Raw genomic sequence first — 23,509 nt, 5'->3', positions numbered from 1 at the left:
ACTCACGAGCGTGACAAAAAAATTTCAGAGCTTGTGCCAAAGCCTAGTTTCACTAATTGGGAGAACGCAAGTTCGGTCACGATTCGTGTTTAAAAATGAGTTTCGGACGAACAACATTGATGATCGGTAATTGAGGATGGAGGAAATACTTCCAAAGTATAACAGCCCCGTTTCCGAGGAGGCATTCGAAAAGAGACCGATGTCTGGACCTGCGATTTCGTCACGACCGGGTAATTCGGTTGCGTAACAGCGACTTCGAAGCGAACGCCAATTCCCGAAGACCAGTGAAAACTGGTCCCGCATGCGTCATTTCCGCCTTCGGGATGTTGTACACTATGTTGCAAACCTGGACGAGGAATCGGGCAAAGAAGAGGCGCGGACAAAGGTTGAGTAAGAAATGGTCGATCCGAACGCTCGCCGGTGTAACCAAGAATCGAATCGCACACCGTGCATATTTGGCATTCTTTCTCATCGAACAAGACGCTGCAGCGATGCTCTTCACAAAGACGAAGGGGGCGGAGGTTCGACGTCGCATGGTGGAGCTTCGTGTCGTCAGCCTCAAAGTCATGAGGATATTTTTCACTGGATACCACCTGCGCCTGGATATATATAGCGCAATACTACGGAGCACAAGAAGAGTACGGTCATGGTGTGTGAGCATGTGCGAGCATGTGCGAGCATGTGCGAGAGTGAGGGACTCGCTTCCCGATTGGCTGATCGTGGGTCGCGCGAGTTCTACTTTACTCCCATATGAACAACGGCCCTAAGCTGTATGAGGTTCGTGTGTGCCTCTGCACCGATTTCCACGCAGACATATCCGGAGGGACGTTCGCCATGGGTTCACCGATGCGTCAATTTTTCTACATGTGCAGGGGACTTACCGCGGCGCCGCGCCGTGTGTGGTGCCCCATCGCTTGGTAGGGTATAAGGTCGAAACCGTCCGGCCAGGCTCATCGAATCGCTCGTTTTGTTGCCCGACTGGACAGGTGATCGAAATACACGAACACCATTCCGTCACATCGCCCCTCCTCATTCCTCTTCATCCCATATTCGGCTATCAACGCGACAGGTATATTATGCACGATGATCCCGTGATATTCTACGGTCATTCTATAATAACGGATAACCTGGACGCGAGTTGTGGTATCCACTTGGTATCGTCCTCGTCGTCGTCGTCGTCGTCGTCTCGACGTATCTGATAACAACCTGATCTTACCCTGCGAATATCCTGTCACGGAATCGCGCGGGCGGAAGTTACCGACAGATGTATGATGATGTTACATGTTTTCTATGTGCTACGGTTTTCTCAAGCTCACAAGTGCGAAGGTGGAATCTCGATTTGATTGGGATAAAGTAATATGCCGAATGATGAGAACTTTTCTTTGAATTTCAGCGTAAGAAGATCGCTGAAAGACGATGCGATTGTAAGGAGTGCAGAGATTTGTTATTCATGCACCGTGTCAATGATCGGGCAAATTTTGAAACACCCAGTCTTGATTTCGTGTGAATTTTCAAGTATATGTTAATGAGATGCGAGTAAAAACGTTAAACGGTACAATAATGAATGCAAATTACGTGGTATCCGATATTGAAACAATTCGGTAATTAATTATTCATAGGTTGTGCCTGTACTGGATTGGTGCAATTTTTGTCTCTCCAAAGTTTGCGGTTATTACATGGGATCTTAACCTGTCGTGTATCTGGAGCCGAATGAATTGAGAGACGACAAATAATTACGAGGAAGTGTGAGAAAAACAGGAGGACAGAAGACAGGGACTCGATCAGTTCTGTATCTTGTATAGACGGTCAATCAGCCGGAACGAGTAATGCGGTGCGTCACACACGCAGACACACACGCACGCACGTTAATATACAGCAATAAATAGTTGAACTACATCTATTAATATCGGTGATATCAACCGGGTTAACTGATGTTTGGTACAGCCAACCAATGGCTTAATTATTATGTCCAAGACAATAGAACAAGCCTGGTTGGTAATATTTCTGATCGATTGTAACACGGTCTGTCGATTAAGGACACACGATATTATATACTATACTGTGGCTTCGACTGATCGGAGAATCTGCGAAACCGCTAACAAAGAAAAAAAAAAAAAGACAAAAAGAGATCCGAAACAGTAAGTTGTACAGTCGTTTTGTTTTTCTCTCTTAGGTATTTCCAAGTTTCAATCGCTCGAAGAGCCGTAGTGTCCAGTTTTACAAAGCTTTGCTCCGCAAGCACGCGAAAGTTTTAATAGTAAATATTCGAATCTCGAGTGTTATTCCGACGAATAATTCGCGGAAGCTTTCATTGCGTGGAATAATTATTTTCAGGATCAAAGAACCTTGCGGTTTATATAAATGTTTACGAGCCTTGAATGAGCTGACCGACGAGTAAGACTAAACGCTGCATTACGTCCTATCATTAATCACAGATCCTTAATTTTTTCGAAACTGAATGTTTCACCAAATGCTTCACCTCAGAAACTATCACATGGAATTTCCGTAAAATGACGTGGCCAGTTTTGGTCAATCATCTTCTGGAAGAAGCATGGAAAACTTTTCTCCTCTTCTTAAATCACATCGCCAGTCGAGATTCCACTTATCAATTCGTTAAGCCCCGTATCTTTTAGCTCTTCTCCAGTGCAGCGTCGCAAACTCGGATGAGGGTAAGCGACGATGGGGTGGCGTGTTTACAGTCACGTAGTCCTTAAGGAAGACGTCAAAGTCCGGAGAAATACGGTAGTCGCGTTTAGTCACGCGATTAGGCGATACTAAAGTTATAGCACTAATCTTTTTTCTCCTAGACGTTACAGGGATGTGACCAGATTCCAAACTAACACTTCCTAGCTTTGGTTCCATTTTATTTTAGTTATTTTTTTGTTTTTTCAACTGTATTTTTTACCCTTCTTCTTTGACAATCTGATCAACGCCGTGACTTTGGACCGAAAGTATGTCAGGCCACTTCATCGGCGTGAAAGGCAATGGTCAACCGATATACGCGGCTCGTTGGTCTAGGGGTATGATTCTCGCTTAGGGTGCGAGAGGTCCCGGGTTCAAATCCCGGACGAGCCCAATTTTTTTTATTCAATATTTTTACAGCGGTCATAATTTTTCAGCACTTATTATCCATTTCGGTTTGATTTTAAAGACATTAAGACTGGATTGCCACGGTTTGTCATTCCATTCTGCCTATTTACGTCCTCGTGTTTCTTAAGATCCAATGCGCGAGTTGAGATACGTTACCGAATCAAACGAGATCCGGAATTTTGTAATTTAAACAATTTTTTTACCGAATTAAATACAACGCGAGTGAAGGGCAATTCCTCGTTGTACGTAAAGCGTGACGCGCGGTCTCGTTAGGAGGTCCGACGAACGGGTGTTGCGGATGACATGTCTGTGATATCACGCATCTGTGGAGGAGTGACAAGAAACAATTGAGATAAATTAAAGTTATAATTAACGCAGTGAACCCTATGCTGCAGTCACAGACTGTTGGACGCTGCACGATTAAACGCCCGCATTTCCAATGCTTATTTTATATTTTACTATAAAGCGAACTAACCGATTCATGCTTCACTCGGTGAACGTTTTGATACTCAAACACGATTCCGCGTGAAGTACAATAGAAGCGAATCACTTTTTGATCCAGCAAAATGATTTTAGTTCATTTGAGAAGCTATCGGTCGAGACAATCTGCTTATTGAACAACTTAAACGAATTAATTAGTATTGAATGAATCGTGGTTGACAAAATTATGAATTAGATTGATGAGACGGTAAGCTTTCTCAAATTAAAAAATTCTCCACGGTCAACAGTGTGTTTTTCGTGTTAGATTGAACGATATTCTCAGTTGAAAAGGCTAACCGCGGTAATAAAGAGGGCGATATATGTATTTTCGAATTTTGCTTAGGTAAGACCGAGACTAAAAGACGATTGATCGTCGGTGTCCAGTGTAATCGGAGACTTGACAGCCCATTGGAGAAACACTCGGGACTATGTGGCGCGATGATCAGAGTTCGACGATAAATTGAAATCTTTTAGTGGAAGTTCCCGGAGCTCCAAAAATGAATTCCTTATCAATTTCGTGCAGATTTATTGTGCCATTTCATCACCGAGCAACGGCGCTCGGCGACGAGCAGTTTAGCTCGGTCGGGATCGATCTATCAAGCATCGATCTGCATCTTGTTTATAAACACGAATGGTTTATCATCTGGGTCAACGGTATAAACTAGACACGGACTAGATGCTCCTTCTTGAGATCCGGTTTTATCTCAATTGCAGAACCGTGCACAGCGTGCAGGTTCTGCGGCGCGGTACAAGGTATAGAAGTACAAGGAGCCGGATGAAAAGATAAGGTTGAAAAGCTCTCGAAAAGCAACATCAAAGAATCGGCAAAGTCACGTGGCGCGGCCGAGTCGGATCCCCGTATCAAGGCCTCAAGTGCCCATCGTGAGCCTGTATTGGCACCAGACCCGCAGACGGAGAAACCGATATCGCGCATCGTCCACCATATTCGCCGATTTATTTTTGAACCGATGATTCGCGAGTTCCCTCTGGAGCCCGGCTGTTAAAACGAACAGGAAGAAGAAGAAGAAGAAGAAGAAGAATTAGTTACAGAAGGACTTGTGTCTGGGGTATATTTAGCCGTGCGACAGAACTTTCCTCGGTCACGATCCTTCCTTTCCTCCTTTCGAACTCGTTACGGGACATCAATATTAAACCGCGTGAAAAAATCGAATCTCGAAGCGATAAAATCGAGCTCCGATCCCCGGGCGTTGCGGTACAAAGAGATAGAGCAGCTCGCGGCGCAAGAAACAACAAGTAAACAAGTCCGGTCAACTTCTGGGTGATCCAACTGGATCTGCAGGTTTCCGATTCGATTATAACGCACGCCGGTCTTATTATATCTTATACGCAGGTGGTTCGCGTGTATCGGGATCAATTTATATTTAGAGTAAAGATCGTTTGTTAAATCGTTGCTCCGAGCCATTTCGCGTTTCGTCTTTCAGCGAGCAACGGGATTCTCCCCCCCAATTGCAAGGACCACCCTTGGCCCCCAATCGCACCTCTTCCATCTCGGATCAATCGGCACTGGCGAAATTTCACTGACGATACGTAAACCGAGATGGAACGGTTCGAAACAAGGTCGGAAACCGATTTCAATGTCACTTGGTTAATGGTTGTTTCTTTTCTTCTTCTCTTTCCCCCTTTCCTTTTCTAACTGATATCTCACCTTGACGTTGACTCGTTGTTGGCGGATTCGGCGAGGAAAAGATGCTGCGGAGGGCCGATGGCTTGGATGGTCTTGGATGACGGTGCACGGGGTTGTGATGGAAGCCTGGAGACGTCCTGCCTCTAATATACCTCGCGGTGGGCGACCACGTCCTTACGACAACCACCCCCTGCACGAGCTTGCAATTGTGTTGGTTATACGCCGTCGATTCGTGCCTACACAAACTTACGGCTGATGAACTTGCGCCTGTGTTTATTACGTCGGTGTGTGTCCGCTTCGCTGTACTTATCAGCATCTTCGCGTATCTTCGACTCTTCATCCCTCTCTCTCTCTCTCTCTCTCTCCCTCTCGAGGAGCTTCACAGAGGCGTATAATCACCCGCACATGTACTTACCCAATTCCCGTACAGGTCAACTCTTTAATTATTTTATTAACGATAGACGTAGAAATGGTATGGATACGCGTGCATGCAGCCATCCCAAAGTCTGCAACAAAGCTTGCGTGGAGCAGAAACAATTTCTAGATTTTTTTCTTTTCGAATTTCATTAAGCTACTCTCATTCCGAACGATTTAATACATCTTCAGCTGTATAATTGCGGTAGGGTTCGGTCTATCTTATAGTATAGTTTATTCTTAAATTCGAAAATTATTTTTATTCTATTTTTGACTTGCAAATATTGCTGTCCTTTGAAATCTATTTGCTATTTTCAGGCTGCCGTTTTACGGTGAGAGTTCTTTTCCACGCGTCGCAATCACCATTTATTATAGAAATTGGAGAACTGTACATTAGGTATTATATGAGAAAATATCGTTTCAACAGGTAAACTCTTTACTCGTACTGCAGATATAGGATGTTCAAAAGCTATTATGTCGAAAAATGTACCAATGAAATCTGTATATTTTCATTCCTACTTGTAAAAATGGTTTTATTTCCACCAACGACAAGCAATTGCTCAGTACTTTTCTCGTTATTATTTCAGAAAATTTTCATGATTCATTCGTATATAAATTTTCCAACAGCTTCGTACATCGAAATTAATAATTTTTCAGGATGTGTTTGGCACAAAGTTAAGTCATCTTAATAAGAATTTTCACTGTGAGTTTGTTTTTTTAACTTACATAAAATATTCTCGCAATTTTTAATCATTTACCTGCGTTCACAAGAATTTTCTCGTGTAACCGTCGATGCACGTGGTTTCGTATACTCACGCATGCCTATAATTTTGCAACTCACTCTGCTGAGAAGAATCGTCTCTCCAAAAATAAAGTACGAGTGTCGTAATAATGATGATACTTCCTGCGCAGGTGAACGCCAGGATTATACATACACCAGTACAACGAATAAAAAGATAAAGTGGAAATAATAAAAATTAAGCGTTTATCCCTCGATGTAGGGCGTCTCCTCCTCCCCTCCCCCCTCCCCCTCTCTATCTTTCTCTTTCTTTCTTTCTTTCTTTCTTCAATTCGCCCGCCATCACGTAAGCTTGCAGCGAAATGAAAAGAGAGTAAGAAAATTGTGTAAAAAAAACGTGTAATTTGAAAAGCATTCGCGAAGTAATTCTGCAAATTCCCCGCGATGCTCGCCCCACGCATATAACGGTAATAACGGCATCGTGTACACGTGGATTTTTTTTTCATCCTTCTCCGTTTTTGAAGGATCGAGTAGCTCCACGTGGCCTGAGAAATGAAAGAAAGATTTCCCGGTCACGACGTATCTAAGAACGACACGTGCTCGAACACGCGCGCCTCATCCTCTCTCACGGCTAATCAGTTTCATCCTGGAAGTAGATCCTAATTGCAAAATAGACCCAAATAGAGCCGAGGTACTCACGTCGTCTAGGCGGTCGGAGACGTTACATCGGCTGCCACGTCACGCGAATGTACGCTTGGAAAACAAACAAATTATACCTACCGATTCGCAACACGTGGCGCGTATACCTCTAATACTTACCCACTGTAACAGGCAGATTAAATAGTTTCGGGTATACACGTTATTCGCGTCTGTCTTATTATTCCACTGCCTGGAAATTCGCTGGCGCGTCAATTTATCCGTACGAATATCTAATATGATGATCTTTTCGCCAGAAATTACGGCCCATATTTGAATCTCGCAGCGTTTCGACTTTACAATGCGCACTGGCTTATTTGTACTCTGTACGAGATGTTAACAGGGTAATTTCGTTAACTTTGTTTGCCAATTTTTTAGCACAACAAGTTGATGGGTTGGACGGAGTTTGGAAAATTTTAAATCCCCAGTAGCGTGTTCGTTTTAGTGTATACTGATATTGATCCGCATCTGTATCGAAAGTAATTACAACAGTGACTGAATCTGTACTTTCCTGATTAGTCGGAGTTAATTCGACAACCTTGGCCTCACGCGTCATTATACGGTGCACGAGCGACTTGACGAATGAATCGAAGTCTATTTTTAAAGAAGCTACGTAGTTAGATTGGAAAATCATCTACGTACGCTAGGAGACGCGAGATCAAAGGGGAAAAAGAGAGGGGTTCGAAAATTGTGGAAAGGAAGAAAAACAAAGAGAAGGGGGGAATAAGAGGGTCAATAACGAAGTTGATTTGATGAAAAGCTGTAAAACGACGGGCTGCCGTGTTTCTAGGGTTCTAATCATCCGGCAATGACGAAGTGTCGCCATTTACCTGATTAAAGAGACATAACCCGACGTCAGAGGCAATGTGGAACGTGGGCCGTTCCCACATCATGAATGGGTTTCAAATAAGAAGTGGGCGATTCCGCTTGATTGCAAGAACCCGCGACATATTTTAGCTCAACGGGGGTGAAACCGATACCCGTGTCGCTGCCCGCAACTCCGGCTTTGCGACGCGGATGTCTATCTTATCGGTATAAACACGAGCGGCATCCACCCCTCACAGATCTCGCCGAATGCCATTAGGACATGTATGTGAATAAACAAAACCTGTGTAATCAGCGTCGAGTCGAAGCAGGAAGGAGCAATCAGGACTTCGTTGGTTCTCAGTTATTTTTTTTTTTTTTTACATTTCCAAGTAACTCGATCTCACACTCTAACCCAAATATTTGAGACGAAATGTAGCAGGTATTGAAACAAGATCATGAAGTCTACGATTGTCGAAATTGACCGGGAATGTTTTCTGATAATAGCCAATTTTCATTACCCTGATTTGTTTTTTCTTCCCGATTCATAGGAGGTACATAATTATTGGATGTTATTATTTTCTATAATGGGTTTTAAAAGTCTTGTAACACGTATGAAAGATTTGTTGCGATTCATTGAAAATGTTGTCATTGAGTAAAAATTTTCATTTCAATATCTCTCGGAAGATCTTACTCTATTTAAATACCTGCCGCTCAATAATCAATTCGTAATTGTTGATTATATTGAAATGTTGACTTTATGACTCAGCTCACGTTTTACTCTACAACTTCGCCGTATTGACACTGATATTATGCATGAATAGACATCCAGGCACGTCTGCATGTTATGCACATTGTTTCGATTTTCTTGTTATAATTATTTTTTCAGTCAATATTTTTGTTTGCTTGTCCGATCATTCATCGCGTCATTTTCAGCACGTTATGCTTCTGCATCTATGGAATTATTCTAAGAATCGTTGAACGTATAATTTCTGTATTACGTGCCTTTTTTTTTTAAATTTCATATCCTCAAGTACACACGTGCAATTTTTATACGTATTCAGGCGATACACGTGTGTAAAAAATACTACATGTTATACACTTATACAATATCGTATCAACGAACAGCAAAATCGGCATCTCGTATTGTCCAAATCTCGAATGAACGCTGATGAAATAGCGGAAATAATACGCGTGCAACTCGACGTATTTCACAAGGTATTCAGATAGAAATAATAACCTGGCTGTTTTTCACATGACGCTGCGGAGCACGTTAAGCTTTATAAAAAAAATGACTCAGGTATAACAACCATTTCAACGAATATTTATACATCTCCATTGTATCGCATAGTATAAAAAGACGCTCGTACAAACTGCGTCATACGTTTGCAAAAAATTAGGTGATTTTTACCATATCTTTTTGGCAAGTCTCGCACGTAACTCTGTAATTATCCGAGCCGTCTTCATGCTATGCGACGTGGTTATTCATCGCAATTGCGTTGCTACAAAATGAAGTACTTTAAAGGCGAATTTAAATGTGCTTTTTATACTTTCGTAGCTACTGATGAAAAATTTATGAAAGACTTGATCACAATGCACGATGCACAAAACTATTTCCGTGGTGGTACAGATCAGCTTTGATTGTTTTATAATCGAATATCAAAATGTTGTTTCGATAATACTCACATATTTTCTGATGTACCAATAAATGTCGAACAAATGCGATATGATTTTCTGGCCGAAAGGGTAAGGGTTGTGCTCGGGATTTTAGAACTTGCGATTTCGAGATAACTATTTGTTGGAAAATATAGACGTGTACGATGTAATGTACCGATTAACCATCGTAACAAGTAAATTTGAAATAATGACGAACAAGGACCGCACAAAGTGAAGTATATTCTTATTCGTTTTTAAGAATCAGTCGAATCATTTGAATCGAAATTTTATAATTCTACCATCACGGAAGAGAATTCGCTCGTCGTTAGTGAGTATAAATATTAAATGTACAGATCTTAAAACAGACATCGCAATCTCGACGCATATCGAAATTATAAGCAGCAATGAACCGGGAGATCTCTGTGGGAATAATCGGAGGTTTTTGCGCACCGCATTGCACGGACTTTCCCTTTTCAGCCCGTTCATTTGGCATGCGGCGCGACTCGTTTCTGCGGACGTTGGAAAAGCGAGCTGCTGCAACAGGTGAATTCATTCGAGGATCGCGCGGCGTCCGCCTTCGCGTATAACAGCGAGATATTACAGAAATGCAGGCGACATAAACACGAGTCCACGTTTTGCGAGAGAATCGAGTATAAGGCTCGCTGAAAGTGCATCAGAGGCGTCAAATGCATGTGCACCGTGCAGTGTGCGCAGCGAAGCTCGACGATGATTTCCTCATTCGTCCCACCGCTCGCGGGAAGGCAGTCAACGCCGATTTCAAACGGATTGGAAAGGCTGCCAAGTAAGACGGAATCGGACGGTAATGCGTTGTTGAAGAAATCCCGCGTCGGGCAGACAGCAAGGAGCCAATACGGGGTAATAATATCCACCAGAGGCCTCAACCGCGCTACCAGCGTTTAAGATCCAGAGCTGTCTCGAATACAGACTAACGATCAGAGACCGGCTCGTGTTTTAGACGGGGATATATTTATTGGAGGAGACGAGAACCGAGATGGGAGACTCGAGCCGCCCGCGAGGTTATCGCACGATGCTGCTGCTTTTGCCGCCTCAGAAATCTGTGGAAAAATACGGGAAAACTTGGACGACTGTGAATCGTTGAAATCGCACATTTTTTTCGTTTTACGTGCCGTATTATTACAAAATTAAGCAATTTTTTTTTTTTTTTTTTTTTGTACACACAATACCGCACTCGAAGAGTCAGCGAATTCTGCGAGAAGCGGTGTGAACAGAAAATACTGTATAAATGACTAATAATAATCCGCAGAGATGTTTTTAGTTTGTTGTAACTCACGAAGATTTAAAAACTAAAGTTTAACTGGATCTGGCGTGTATAATACCTGTAATAGTACAAAGTTGCCGAAATATTGCGTAGTTTTTACTTGGTTTGAAAGAAAAAAACAAATCCTTTCTGACAAAGTATCGAAACTTTCGCACCATAAGATCGTAAAAAAATGTAACATATTTCATTTACAATATATAAGAAAATAATTGATCCGGAAGTTTTTTAAATAGAAATTTCGTAACAATACTCTAGTGTCAGAAACCTGATTCTATAAATTGAGGCGAAACGTAATTTTTGTTAGAAACAGATATATTTACGCAGCATCTTAGTCCCTCGACTTTCATTGTCTTCGATTTTTTAACGCGGCCCGTAGCTTCGGGGTCAAGAATCGGTCCGTTCATCGAGCGGATGGTTGAATTTTATTCAACGGAAGAGACTCTGACACCCGCACGAGGAACCGAAGACGGGATTTAAAAAAGGTTGGAAGGGTAATAAAAAAAATGTCGATAAAAAACAAAGAAGAAAGGAAAAACATTAAAAACGGTTCAAAAGAAAGGAAAGAATAAGAATAAAAGGGAAATGTGTCGACAGGGGAAGAAGCGCGGCGTGCACTTTTCTCGACGGCAATGGTGCGGCAGCTGTAGCTCACACATCTGCACTCCTGCATCATATCGTGGGTGTGTTACACCGCGTACGTACGTGCGTATGCTGCCCATATATATTTACATGGTGAAAGAGACTACGGGAGCACGTGTCTCTGTATTCTCACCCGAGAGGAACGAGAGGTTTTTATAACCAAGAGGGGAGACGACGGCATTTCGGTTACACTTTGGGTGCGAACAGTGGCATGGCGAGCTCAAAAGTGGCCCTGGTGAAGAAGCATCGAGTTGCCCTCTTCGAATCCGACTGTTATTTATACACCCGGACGAAACTTATTTTTATAATTTAATTTCATTCGGTTCACCGGGTCTCGGTGTCAACTCCAACAGGAATTACAAGAAATCGCGCCCAAATACTTATAATAAACCGTCTGCACTATTCTATGAATATCCTCTGATCCGATTCCCATAGCTCGATCCTAGGGTGGCTCTCCCATGCTTAAAAAAATCTTCACACTTTTCTCGAGGCTCACGCGACACGTGCGGTCTGGTAGATTTTCAATCGGGTTTAAGGATGATCGAATCCGCTTCGTCCGAGTCAAAAGTTGAGGAAAGAAAAATAACCGTGTGAAGAATCTCCGGCATTGCGGACGAATGAAACGACATCGCTACCGTACGTATCGTGTAATAAGTCTTACAGTGATACAAAACTCCACAATTTTAAAATGTTTATAATCTGAGGGACGGTTTCGTAATTTGAACGTTCAAAATGATCTCGTCGTTTTCATCCGACTGTGATATGTTTCATTTTGTCAGATGTTCGCCAAAAATTACATTTCGGCGTTAAAACTGTACACTAAAATTTAAGGTCGATAGAATGTTTTTTCAGGAAATTTGTGGGGATTTCGTTAGCGGACAAAAATACTAAAACTTGACGACTTTGACGTCGATTGTGAAACATCTTTTCCAACCGTTGATACGATCCTACGTACAAGCTTGCGTCATTCAAATTCATTCGTGTTCACTATCATTTTTGGAACTGTTTTTACCGTTTTCCCAACTTTTATCTCAAACAGCTTTCGCCCCGAAATACTTTTATCGCGTGATCAAATGCGTTTTAAATTCCAGTATCGAACAGCACTGCTGCCCGCAGGCGTTTCTATCTGGCCAACGGAAATACGACCTTGTAACGCCGTTTACGAAGGCATTTTACACGCTGTTAGCCCGCAGGAGACTCCTTGTAACGACATTCCTGCATCCTCCGCAGGAGTGCATAGGCATCGCGTATCCTAGTCGACCCGAAATAGCCGGACCTTCGTAAGCTAGCCACTGTTATCCTCTGCGGCTATTCATAGGCTGGGGGCTCGCACTCGGTTGCCGACAATCTGTGTCCGTGTCAAAGTTCAACGTAGAGAGTGATATCGATAGCGGTGATAACTAGAAATGACAATCAGCGAGTGCCTTGGAGCGAGAAGTTGAAGCAAAAATAAATTTCATTTTATCCGCATTGTTTGAATAATATCTTGGAATTACTGATATACTTGAAAACGTGCATCGATTATTTGCATTTACGATACTCTCCGGTCTTCGTGCCATGTATACATATAACCGAGTAAAATGAGTTGGAAATACCAGCGAGCGATTGGAATCAGTACCTGTCGTCAATTTTGGTCAGTTGATGAAAGGATGTGCGTGATCCTAGTTTTCTGAAACCGACTTGCAGCAATGCGCAAACATCGACAGGTACGCCGGGGCGATAAGCGTGAGCAATAAATAAACAGAAGTTGAATCATTATCGGGATCGGTATAAGGTGCAGTTTAGGGAGATTTGCCGATGGCGCAGGTGCGAGGCCGAGGATTGTAATAACATAAAAAGCTCGACGGAGGGAGAGAGGGAGGGAGGGCGATCGGCGGTGTTCGAGTCGTTGCGAACCGCGATGCGGTTATCTTACCGAGAAATCTCGAACGCGGCATCTTAACGAAGGGAAAACAAAGACAGCGCCAAGGATGGAACACGCTGGCAGGCAGCGCCCGTTGCTGCAGACAGCGTGGCACCGCGGACCGAGATCCTCTCTCCGGGCCGACGACGTCGAGCTAGTCGTTCCGCTCCGGCTAGGCGGCTCCGCGTGAGGAACCGGGTGCCGATGTCCGATCAGGGCGGCAGCCGCAGCACGCCGGTTTCGCACTCGATTTCCCCTCGATGTGATTTTTATCTCGATTCTCGTCGTTTGCCCCAGGCATTAAGCCAAGTCGCGGGGCGTAACGGTACGCATGCCGACGTTGCTCGATTTCGAGCCTGGCTAGGATCGCTCCGCGATCGGCGATTCGATCGAATAGTAATATTGAAACTATCCCAGTCCGGTTAGAAACTCGTCGGCCGTGATTAAAGGATCGATTTACCATTTGATATCGTTACGGCATCCTTATACTTGTCTCTCGACCCGTAGGCTGCTTCAGGCACCATGCACCTGGTCCCGGACTCGGATCTTGCGACACTATCGGGTGGCCCAGCCCAGACCGATCATTCGAGCCTGCTGACCGCCGCGATTTTATCTTCTCTTCTGGTCCAATTATACAGTCGAGACGGTAATTATGCCAAGTACCAATTAAGCCCAACTTCAAACGCGAAATTCCGTTTCGCGTATTACAGTCATGCGCGTAACGATTACTGCGGGAATAGCGAAGCGGACTTTCTAATACCGCTAGCATGTAATTATTGCGCCTACTCAGCGCGGTTGGCACTTCTCGTATACTTGGGGTTTTTTTTTTTTTCGCATACGCAATACTCAGATTTGGTAAATCAATTCGTACGGTATCACCGGATGAATCTCGGGTTGAACTCTTTCTTTTTCAACTCAGCTTCGTTAGGGCGGAACCGAGCTACCGATCTCCCATTGAGAAACGCCGGTGGAGGGTGTTTTCGGTTAACGGGTTCAAAAGTTACGATCAATGGATATTGTTCCAAGAATTTCTACCGCCGCTCCACGGTCGCACGATGAGGGCGCGATTCTTGCCCTGGTACACAAAAAGAATAAAGAAGAAAAAGAAGAAGAAGAAGAAGAAGAAGAAGAAGCAGAAGCAAAAGAAGAATAAGAAGTGGACGCGGCCGGGCGAGGCGTGGCTATTTAAAAACAAAAGGTTATAAAAGAGATCGCGAGAAGGGCAAAAGGTAAGAACAAAATGCGCACACCACGGCACAAGAAATAGGCGCAAGAAGAGATCGCAACGAGAAAAATTGTATCGGTCGAAGAGCCTCGGAGAGGCTGTTCCGAGTTATACGTGTAGTATGCCAGTCTAGATCTATAGATCTACGATGCCGAGTTGTCTGACCGGTTTTTGCAGGGCATACGTAGACTGCTTGGCACCGGCGGGCGCCATTATGTTTTATCTAGTTTTTAACTCGCCACCGTTCCAACACGCTATCTATCGGCCTTTCAAAGGCCCAACGCATCGGCCTGCCTCTGCGCCTCGTATACGCAACGGATCCACGGGGCGAATGTCTCTCGATCCAGGCTCGAGTGAATTATTTTACGCTTTATGGTTCACGATTTTCTCGATTATCGAATTTTCATCACTGTAATCGCTGGCCGAATCCGCAACGCCACAGGTAACTTATTCACCCAAGTTTCACGGAACGTGGAACCTGCGTGTCGGGTTTCTACCAACATGAGATCAGCCCTAGCTCGAGGCTAGTTTGTCCTCTTTGCCCCGGAATGAGATTGCCTTTGTTACACTCCCTGTTAAGACTTTTTATGGAATGACGTAAGGCCCCGCAGCGTGTGACCGACCCCTCACCTTTTTTTTTTTACACCTCGAAACCTAAGGTAAGCTCTATTTATAGACGGTGATTTAATGGACCTGGGCATTACATTGTAACGGCTTTCTCATTCTGACAGGATCCGTCCAATGATCCCGTTCTGATCCCAATTGGACCTCGATAAAGTGCAGATCTTATCCAATCACCGGGTACAATACCCGAAGGGCATGTTTCTCAATTTCTCTCGTGTCTTGCGAGAGTGCCGCCTTTCATCTGCCGCCCGATACGTACAGCCATAGTGATTAAAATTCAAAAAGCTTCGTGGCACACCATCACCGATCGATCGATTTGCCAATCAGACTTCCTCTGGATGTAAGTAGTTTCTTCGCAATTCTGCTGGTCCATCAGGCGAATGACTCTTCTGACTAACAATAAGTACATTTTGTGAAATCAGAGAATTCGTTCTAATCGGGATACCTGAATGCAGTATTATAAGCAGTCAATGAAATTTGGTCCCATACTTGAACCATGCTTCTCCCTTTAGATTTGAAAACTAAGTTTAGCTCCAAAGTGTACTCTTATCATACTTTGCGTATCCTTGATCTTGACCTATGCAGCTTAGCCGCCGATTCAGTGACAAGATTATTTGTGATTAAGTGTCGTTTTTAGTGTCACCGATAAGTTGGTACAATGGTTATCGCTGGTTATTCTTGGATTCAATAATCCAATTTTGTTAACAGCTGCAAGTGATAGGGCACCCAATATACCTATCTCATCATCCCCCAAGTGCCGTAGATCGTCCTTCGATGCAGTTAACCGTAGCTGAAACAGCCTGCGGAGCTGCCTTCGGTGCTTGTTTACATTGCTGCAGGAATTAATTTGACCTGAATTACCGCGTCTAATACGTAGTTATACGTTTCGAGTGGTACAGAAAATTGTTCGAATGTCGAATATTACATGTCTGCGATCTTAATCAGTCGCTCTGACAATATGCATACGGTCTCAACTCCAAAGTGAACGGACTGCGGTTCCGTCTCGTTAACCACCGGATCAATTTCCCTTCTAAATAACAACCAGTAATTAACAGCGGATGCAACGTACCCATGCAGCGGAGTTCTGGTTCAAACCACTTCAGAATTACGGGTTTTGCTGGACTCTAAACTCCGCTACAGGATATTATGCATGCAGAAGTAACCGGATTTTCCTTGTGCACACTAACGATTTAATATGCTGGATGCTTTGCGCGGCTTGACAGGCTTCAGATCTAATCATGAACGAGTCATTGACGGTTTGACAGAGGTGAACACATATCCAAATCCAAGAACCTTCGAATGCCTATTTTCTATCGCCGTTTCTAAGTCACCTTGGATAATCGCGAATGACAATTCTGAAGGTTTCGTTTTCGCCTGTGCCTCAGGAATCAGGGTGAGCAGTGGTCAGCTTGTTCGGAGCGACGGAGGCTGGTGAATTTCCGTCGCAAAGATGACCATCGCGAATAATCAGCGTACGATCGCATTGTGTGGAATTGACGTCACTACGACAGAACACTCCGGGATACTGCCGTATAAACAAAAGAACGTCACCGATTTATTCTGTAACGAAATTAATGATGATTGTCGTAAGAGGATGACGAAGGATTCTCGAGATCGGCATGTCTGCAAAATAAGACAATTGCGATTTAAGTAAGTTCCTAGGGTATGAGATAATGTCCGAGATTATATACTCAGATTCCATTCGAGGAACGCGATGGATACAGTGTAATAATGCCGGCAGATCCACGGCCCGCGGGAGCCATGATCTCTCTGGAATATTCTATAACAGCTCGAGGATTCAACCGAGGTGAGTCATAGGCGCTGTTGAAATTCATACACCATACACGTGCGTGTTAATACGGATCGAACTTCTAGAAGCGTGGAACTACGAATGACTTGCAAATGTCTGATCAAAGTAATCGTGAGTCACGGGTGTGTTATGCATCACGTGGTCCGTAATGATTGAAGTTGTAATTAAAGGTTCCAAACGGGTTAATGCCAATCTCGGCGTGCCTGGTTCTCAAGCGAAAGGAACGTTCCCACTTCAAACAGCCGACGATCAAAAAAGATGGAATTAAAAAAACCGTTCATGGAGTACGAGAGCGTTTTTTGTTACAAAAAGAATTCCGATCTTGTTCCTACATCGTTGAGAAGCCCGCTAATTACCATAATTTTCCCATATTTCGATCGTGCAAAGTCTTCCTTGTGTTACGTAAGGGGATTTCATTTCGACCCCAAGTGTCAAGAACCGCGTGTTCTGAATATGACAATGAGGTGACAGTGGTCATTCCGAACGGAATTGGCCTACGACGTACGAACGACCTCGAAGAGTTCATCACAAGGTTAGAAGTTAAGGATATTCTTGGGAAGCATCGTTAGCCGAGCCCAGACTCCTCATCAAGTGCCCGTTGTAGAGCGTTGGAGTAGCTCGTCAGCAGATTCTCTGGAATTTGTTGACTGTTTTTTTTTTCTTTTTTTTTTTTTTTATGTTCGTGTGCGCCGTTGCGGAGTCGGAGGAACGGAATACGGCTCTTACCGCTCTTCGTCAGCCGCTGACTTTGATCCCCGGAGGCGACGAGATCATTTTAGAGATTGATTGGAATATCTGATTGATAAGTGACGAGCGTTATTCGCTTCTACGGAATCCATGACGCCCCGCATGAGGTCCCCATCAATTCATCCTATTGCCAATGCCATTGCAATTGGATGATTAATAATACACTAATGGCCTGGAGTTTGCGGTGTGAGCTCGCTCCCTCAACAGACTCGTTCTAATTTGATGTGGATTCTTTCCCTTGTTTACCGCAATTGTTATGGCCGCCGCCAATTACCCCATCTTGATACGAAACTCGCTGTATTACCACTGCAGTTAGTCCTCGAGAAGACGTCGACGAAGGTCGAGCTGCAGAAAAAGCATCTCCTTGATTCTCGTTTTACGCTCTAATTATCAAGCTCGAGACTCATGCTTCAAAGTGTAATCGCAGAACGATGATCAAGTAATGAGTCTTCCCGCAATGTATAGATGAGTACCTTACTGTTGAACCGCATCGCAAAGAATCTCTTGGGATTTATCGACTAAAGCCACGCTGGCGATTATATTACTCTTTTGCAAAAATCGCTAATCTTTCCAAATTATGAAATTGGTATTTAAGAAATTTCTTTCTTTCTATGTTTCAGATGGAGCCTACGAGTGTTCTGATATCCTATATAGTACATTCCCGGGAGGATACGAAGAATATTTTCGGCTCCTCAGGCACGTTAATTTCGGAGAACTGGGTATTGGCCCATGGAAGTCTGCTAGAGCCATGGACGTTGCAAAGTAACCAGTTGCGCTCGATCGCTAAAGACTTGAAGGCTGGAGTGCTGACTAAAAGCTCGGACAGAAAGCCTTTCATCGAGTTTTCGGTATCTTGGGAAGTCAAAGACACCGGAACCGTGTCACCGCCATGTTGCGGCGCAAAAGTAATTCCGAAAATGAGCAAGATCTCGTTGTCGGACGAAACGTGCGATCGACCCGTGCTGACTTTTAGGACCAAAAAGGCTCGCCTAGCTGCGGTATGGAAATGTCCACTGCTCGCAGACGCTTTCGAAGGAATCCTCTCCTCCTGGAGGTTCTGCGAAAACGTCGCCGTTGCTGACAACGAGTTATTCCCACTGCTACTGCTCCTCAGGATACAAAACGGTGACGCGGCCAGCTCGAATCCCATCGTCGAACTGCGGGACGTTCTCAGAAATTTCGTCAAAGTCTTGGCACTCCCACAGAGAGGTCAGGAGGTCGAGATCGAATCGACGCCCTTCGGGAATCCCGTCTTCATAAATTCCGTATCTACCGGCGTCGTCAGCAACGTTTTAGGACCCTCCAAATCTCTTCTGCTGACCGACACTAACGCTGTCATCGGCTGCGAAGGCGGGCCGATTTTCATCAAATATAAAAGGTATGTATACTTGCTATAACAATATCTATCTACTTCTTCCAGCAACCTGTAAAAAGCCGCCAGGCGTGAGATTTTCTTCACCACGGTCTGATCTGATTCGACATTCGACGGAAAAAAAGGTCGTCGTTATATTTATAACGCCAATGTTGACACGTTTCTCGTGATAATTGACCTTGGTGTTCGATTCGCTAACCGATTAGACAAGGTCATAGAGCGAATTGGTCTGATCGTGTAATGAATTGTGTAACGTTTCGCTGCGGACTCTCAAATGCCCACCTAGCAGGCTTTGCAAAATAATTCTTTACGATACCTCATCTGATGCTTTTTTAACTACCCTTTAATAGCGGGCACAGAGCCGTTTCTGGCATCGTGGTCGCCCCGCTGAGTTGGTGTCGGGGTGAATGGGTCGGCTATACTCTAGGGGTGAGTTTGATCCCGTGTCTACACCGCATCCTGGATATTTCTGGCACAAACATCATTCTCAGATCACCTATTTTAGGTCCCAGTACAGTCAGTAAGTAACTTGCACGTAAGGACAAGTGCAGGGATGTAAAATTAACCGTTTGCGCTTGATTATGATCCCTGCTACTGCAAAAATTGAATAAAATATCTCGGACATCCTCCGTATCTTAATATATATACAATAAACTTAATTTTTTGTTCGTAAATTGTTATCTCACACACTTTAAGCATCCTATTTACGGGTTCACGATCTTAGCGCAAGGGGAAAAATCGTGCTGAATAAATATATCGGCTTTGTTAATATTCTGAAAATTTCATTCACTTTGTTATCACATTTTTTCGACGCTATTCGCAACCTATGAAGGAATGCTGGATAGAAGTGTGGTCGTTGTGAGCTGCGGATCAGTCTGGGGATCAGGTGTTTTAGTTGATAAGGCGACTGGGACGTTTTTGACCTGCTCTCACGTGGTGAAAGAGGTAAATATTTTCATCGCCTTTTTGTATCTATCTAATGATCCGTCGTGGTGGCTGCTCGGCTGTGTGTGATATTTGTGCAACAATTCATGTGCCAATTATGAATTATCCCAATTTGTTCAAGGCGCCGAACAGCAGGATAACAATATCCAATGTAAATTTCTCCGCGCGAGGTGAACTGGTCTACAAAACGCCAAACGAGAAATCCTACGACTTGGCAATCGTACGTGTAGAGCCACAGGAAGTGGTCTCTTTGCAGAACGTCTCTATGGCCACCACGCTCATCCGAAAAAGTGAGTTTTTAATAGCCATTTCACGTTTATGCTTGATGCTATTTACAGAGTATCGTTAACACGCCTCTTCGTATGCTTTTGTTTTTGTTTTACACCCATCGTTTAATTTTCTGTAAAATATTTACTTTTATTTCACTTCTCGGACAATGTATAACGAGTCACGAATCTATTGATGCAGGCTTTGTTATTGCTATTCTTTGTACACGCCGTACAAAACGATGGAAAAACAATGCTTGATCTCATCCCCTCATTGTTTGTGACAAATATTTTGAAAGTCTTGCGTCTGCAAAGTGTTTTTTCAGTGCAGCGTCTATCGCGATCGTTAGCCAACGAATTTATGTAAGACCATGAAACGTCGATTTTTGAATCATCCAGCAATTGTTCTACATCGCGTAAAATCCTAACCGCAAATCAAATATGCCACGAATGAATTGTGTGTGTGTTTTTTAAATAAAAATCGCACCGTTGCCCTCTTCTTGATTTTACGAGAAATCACTGATTCCTGAGAGGTTTAACAGGCAATTATTCCATATTCAATTACTATAATTTATCCGCTACGTAAACAAACGGGATAACACAATTCTCGAGACGTTGAAGCAGTCGTCAATTGCAGTAATTTGCGTGTCCTAACTCAACGATTAAACAACCCCTAGAAGTTTTGCTATTCATTTCGGTCGTTCTCAGGCTATACCACAAAATAAATTCTATTCATCCAACATAATTATATGAGAGATGGAAAAATTGGGTTTTCGAGCGTTTTCAAAATGATCTCACAAACAGGAAAATACGTATGTTCTAAATGGCATATAATTGTGATGCATGATTTGCAGGTTTTGGTAAGATGTTTATACGGTTACATGGTACCATGGTTATACAAACATCTCTGATTCCGCGTTACTAACGATAGGACAGTGATGCAGAATACCCTCAGCCATAGCAAGAAACTTTTATCATTCGTATTGGGTCTCTCTTATTTTTTTGCTGGGAAATAAGTTCACCAAAGCAATGTTCAGATGACGCTTCTTGTTGCGTCAGTTTGTGGTTTCATCTCGCCAAACGATCAAGAAGAAAATGATAAATCCCTATCACTCGTGGTACACGGGTTGCTTGCGATTAGGTGCAGGTTTTGGCTAAACTTTTCGTTAGTTTTTTAAACAACATGATTTGTTGTATCCGTAAAGTTTAGTGGTCAAGGTTCAAAGGTTACGCGATTGCCACTTTTTTTCCGTAGTCAAAATTATAGTGAAACAAGTCTGGAATGTCACATTGCGTACGTGATTTATTACGGTTTTGAAATGTTTTTTCGAAGCTCACCCGTTACTTGCACATCAATTCTTAGTCCTACCAATAAGACAAGGCGAAATGAGTTTTTGGACCTCGAGAATGTAGTATTCAAACTGTATTGGAGTGCGTTTGAGTCCATAATACACGACAAATGCACTGGGATTCTAGAATTCTGTACTCGTTAGGTACTTGATAAAAAACTATACGCCTGATATTCATTAACAAAAATGGTTTTAATGATGTGTTATTGATACCATTGGATCAATTAGAGTCACCTACCTTGATAGCTGATAATTCGTATTTACGGAATAAGATATCACGTATTATCACAAAATACAGAAATTCTGAAAATATGTCTTTAATTTTCTCTTGCGTCCCAGAGATTGTCGATTAAAAATGTATGTCCAATTTTAGACGATATATTATCCCCTTCAAATATTAATTTCTACGTAATCTCACAGTTTTCTTGGTAATAATTCAACGGTGTAACCCATTTTCTCCAAGGCGTCTGAAAATAATGACGAAATTTCAACTTCATCAATTAATATTCCCTGTATACACACTATTCATCGTCAACCAGTTTCACATTCATTTGTATTTTTGCTTTTCAATGGTTTGGATGGTTTTCAAGTTCCGTGTAACATATATTGCCTACGCAGCGAATAAACAGACTAATCGTAAGTTTTCAAGTCAATCATTAATAAATTTTCAACACTGCAATTGAAATAACATGTATAGCGGGTTCGATTATTACCCACGAGATATTTCAGTGGTTGAATTCGATGCCGAAGAATTCCCCAAGAAACGTAAGGATCGTAATAGATTTTTACGTATACCTTGATCCCTTTGCAGTCGACGCCACAAGTACAATCTATCATTTCACGATTACTGTGCATGATAGGTCAGCCCTATTCATTATTCAATATTCTTCTCGATCGTCTAGATTTTACGCACTCGTCACAGAAAATGAAATAATCTTCATTGATACTTGATTTTTCATTTAATCAAAACTACTAACAAATCATATGTTTGAATATATTTTAAATTTAAAAATCACTATCTTAAGGTCGGATTTCCGCAGATTTTCTTTGATGCCGTCAATAAGACATATTTACAAATTATTCATTTTGAAAATCAGAAGAATAATAGTACACGGTCCCCAGAAAACCACGCTATTCGTCATAAATTTGAATCATGCACACCGATGCGTCATTGATCAGTAATATTGCAAACATTCACTCGATGCATTGCATTACAAATCTTTCCCAGTCTCATTCCATTCAATCTCACGTGAGTTTTATCCGGCAGGGCTCGTGATTTCCAATGTTTTACAAATCTGTTACTTACACATCGGAGCAAATTATCTGAAATTTTCAGTATATGTAATAACAGTATGTTCAACCAATCAATTGACATTGGTAGAAGGTCCGACAATAGCTGAAGTAAATTACACAATGCAATTCAATAATCCAGGAGACGAAGTTGTATGCGCCGGTTTCCCGCTATTCTCAACTCGCGACCAGCCGCAAATCCTCCCAACGGTTACACGCGGAAGAGTGTCTCACGTGTCGGTCGGAATGTTGCAAACATCGTGCTGCATCCAGAGCGGCGCAAGTGGTGGACCGGTTGCCACTTGGCCAGGAGGTGAGCTGGTAGGAATCGTTGTTTGCAATGCGACCTCAGCCGGTAACAAAGCGCTCTTTCCCCACGTCAATATGGCAGTTCCCGCTACAATTTTCGAAGGACCGATCCGCGAGTATCTTCGAACGCAAGGTAAGCGGAGGTGCATGGATATACGCTCTCTTACCAGCTGTTGCCTTTTGGTTTTGAATATCAAACAGGCAAA

General features: G+C 43.0%; 2 protein-coding genes and 1 non-coding gene across 3 annotated transcripts in view; 2 read left to right on the top strand and 1 right to left on the bottom strand.

Annotated features, from left to right (window-relative positions):
- LOC107219726 (ion transport peptide-like) overlaps window positions 1-5,370 on the bottom strand; it is a 42,464-nt gene extending 37,094 nt beyond the window's left edge. The window contains exon 1 of the mRNA XM_015658051.2: window positions 5,237-5,370. The gene's annotated coding sequence lies outside the window, so the exon portion shown is untranslated. The remainder of the gene's footprint in view (window positions 1-5,236) is intronic.
- LOC107219725 (peroxisomal leader peptide-processing protease) overlaps window positions 1-23,509 on the top strand; it is a 65,285-nt gene that overhangs the window by 41,400 nt on the left and 376 nt on the right. The window contains exons 2-6 of the mRNA XM_015658050.2: window positions 18,393-19,150; window positions 19,495-19,664; window positions 19,977-20,089; window positions 20,211-20,379; window positions 23,137-23,436. Coding sequence (XP_015513536.2) covers window positions 18,393-19,150; window positions 19,495-19,664; window positions 19,977-20,089; window positions 20,211-20,379; window positions 23,137-23,436 — 1,510 coding nt within the window. The remainder of the gene's footprint in view (window positions 1-18,392; window positions 19,151-19,494; window positions 19,665-19,976; window positions 20,090-20,210; window positions 20,380-23,136; window positions 23,437-23,509) is intronic.
- On the top strand, window positions 3,004-3,075 carry Trnap-agg. Its single transcript has one exon. It is a non-coding gene; the product is annotated as a tRNA-Pro (tRNA).

The sequence above is a fragment of the Neodiprion lecontei genome, chromosome 1 (genome assembly GCF_021901455.1).
Source record: "Neodiprion lecontei isolate iyNeoLeco1 chromosome 1, iyNeoLeco1.1, whole genome shotgun sequence".
NCBI lineage: Eukaryota > Metazoa > Arthropoda > Insecta > Hymenoptera > Diprionidae > Neodiprion > Neodiprion lecontei.
Note: the sequence above shows the minus strand (reverse complement) of the source record. Positions and strands in the feature narration are given on the sequence as shown.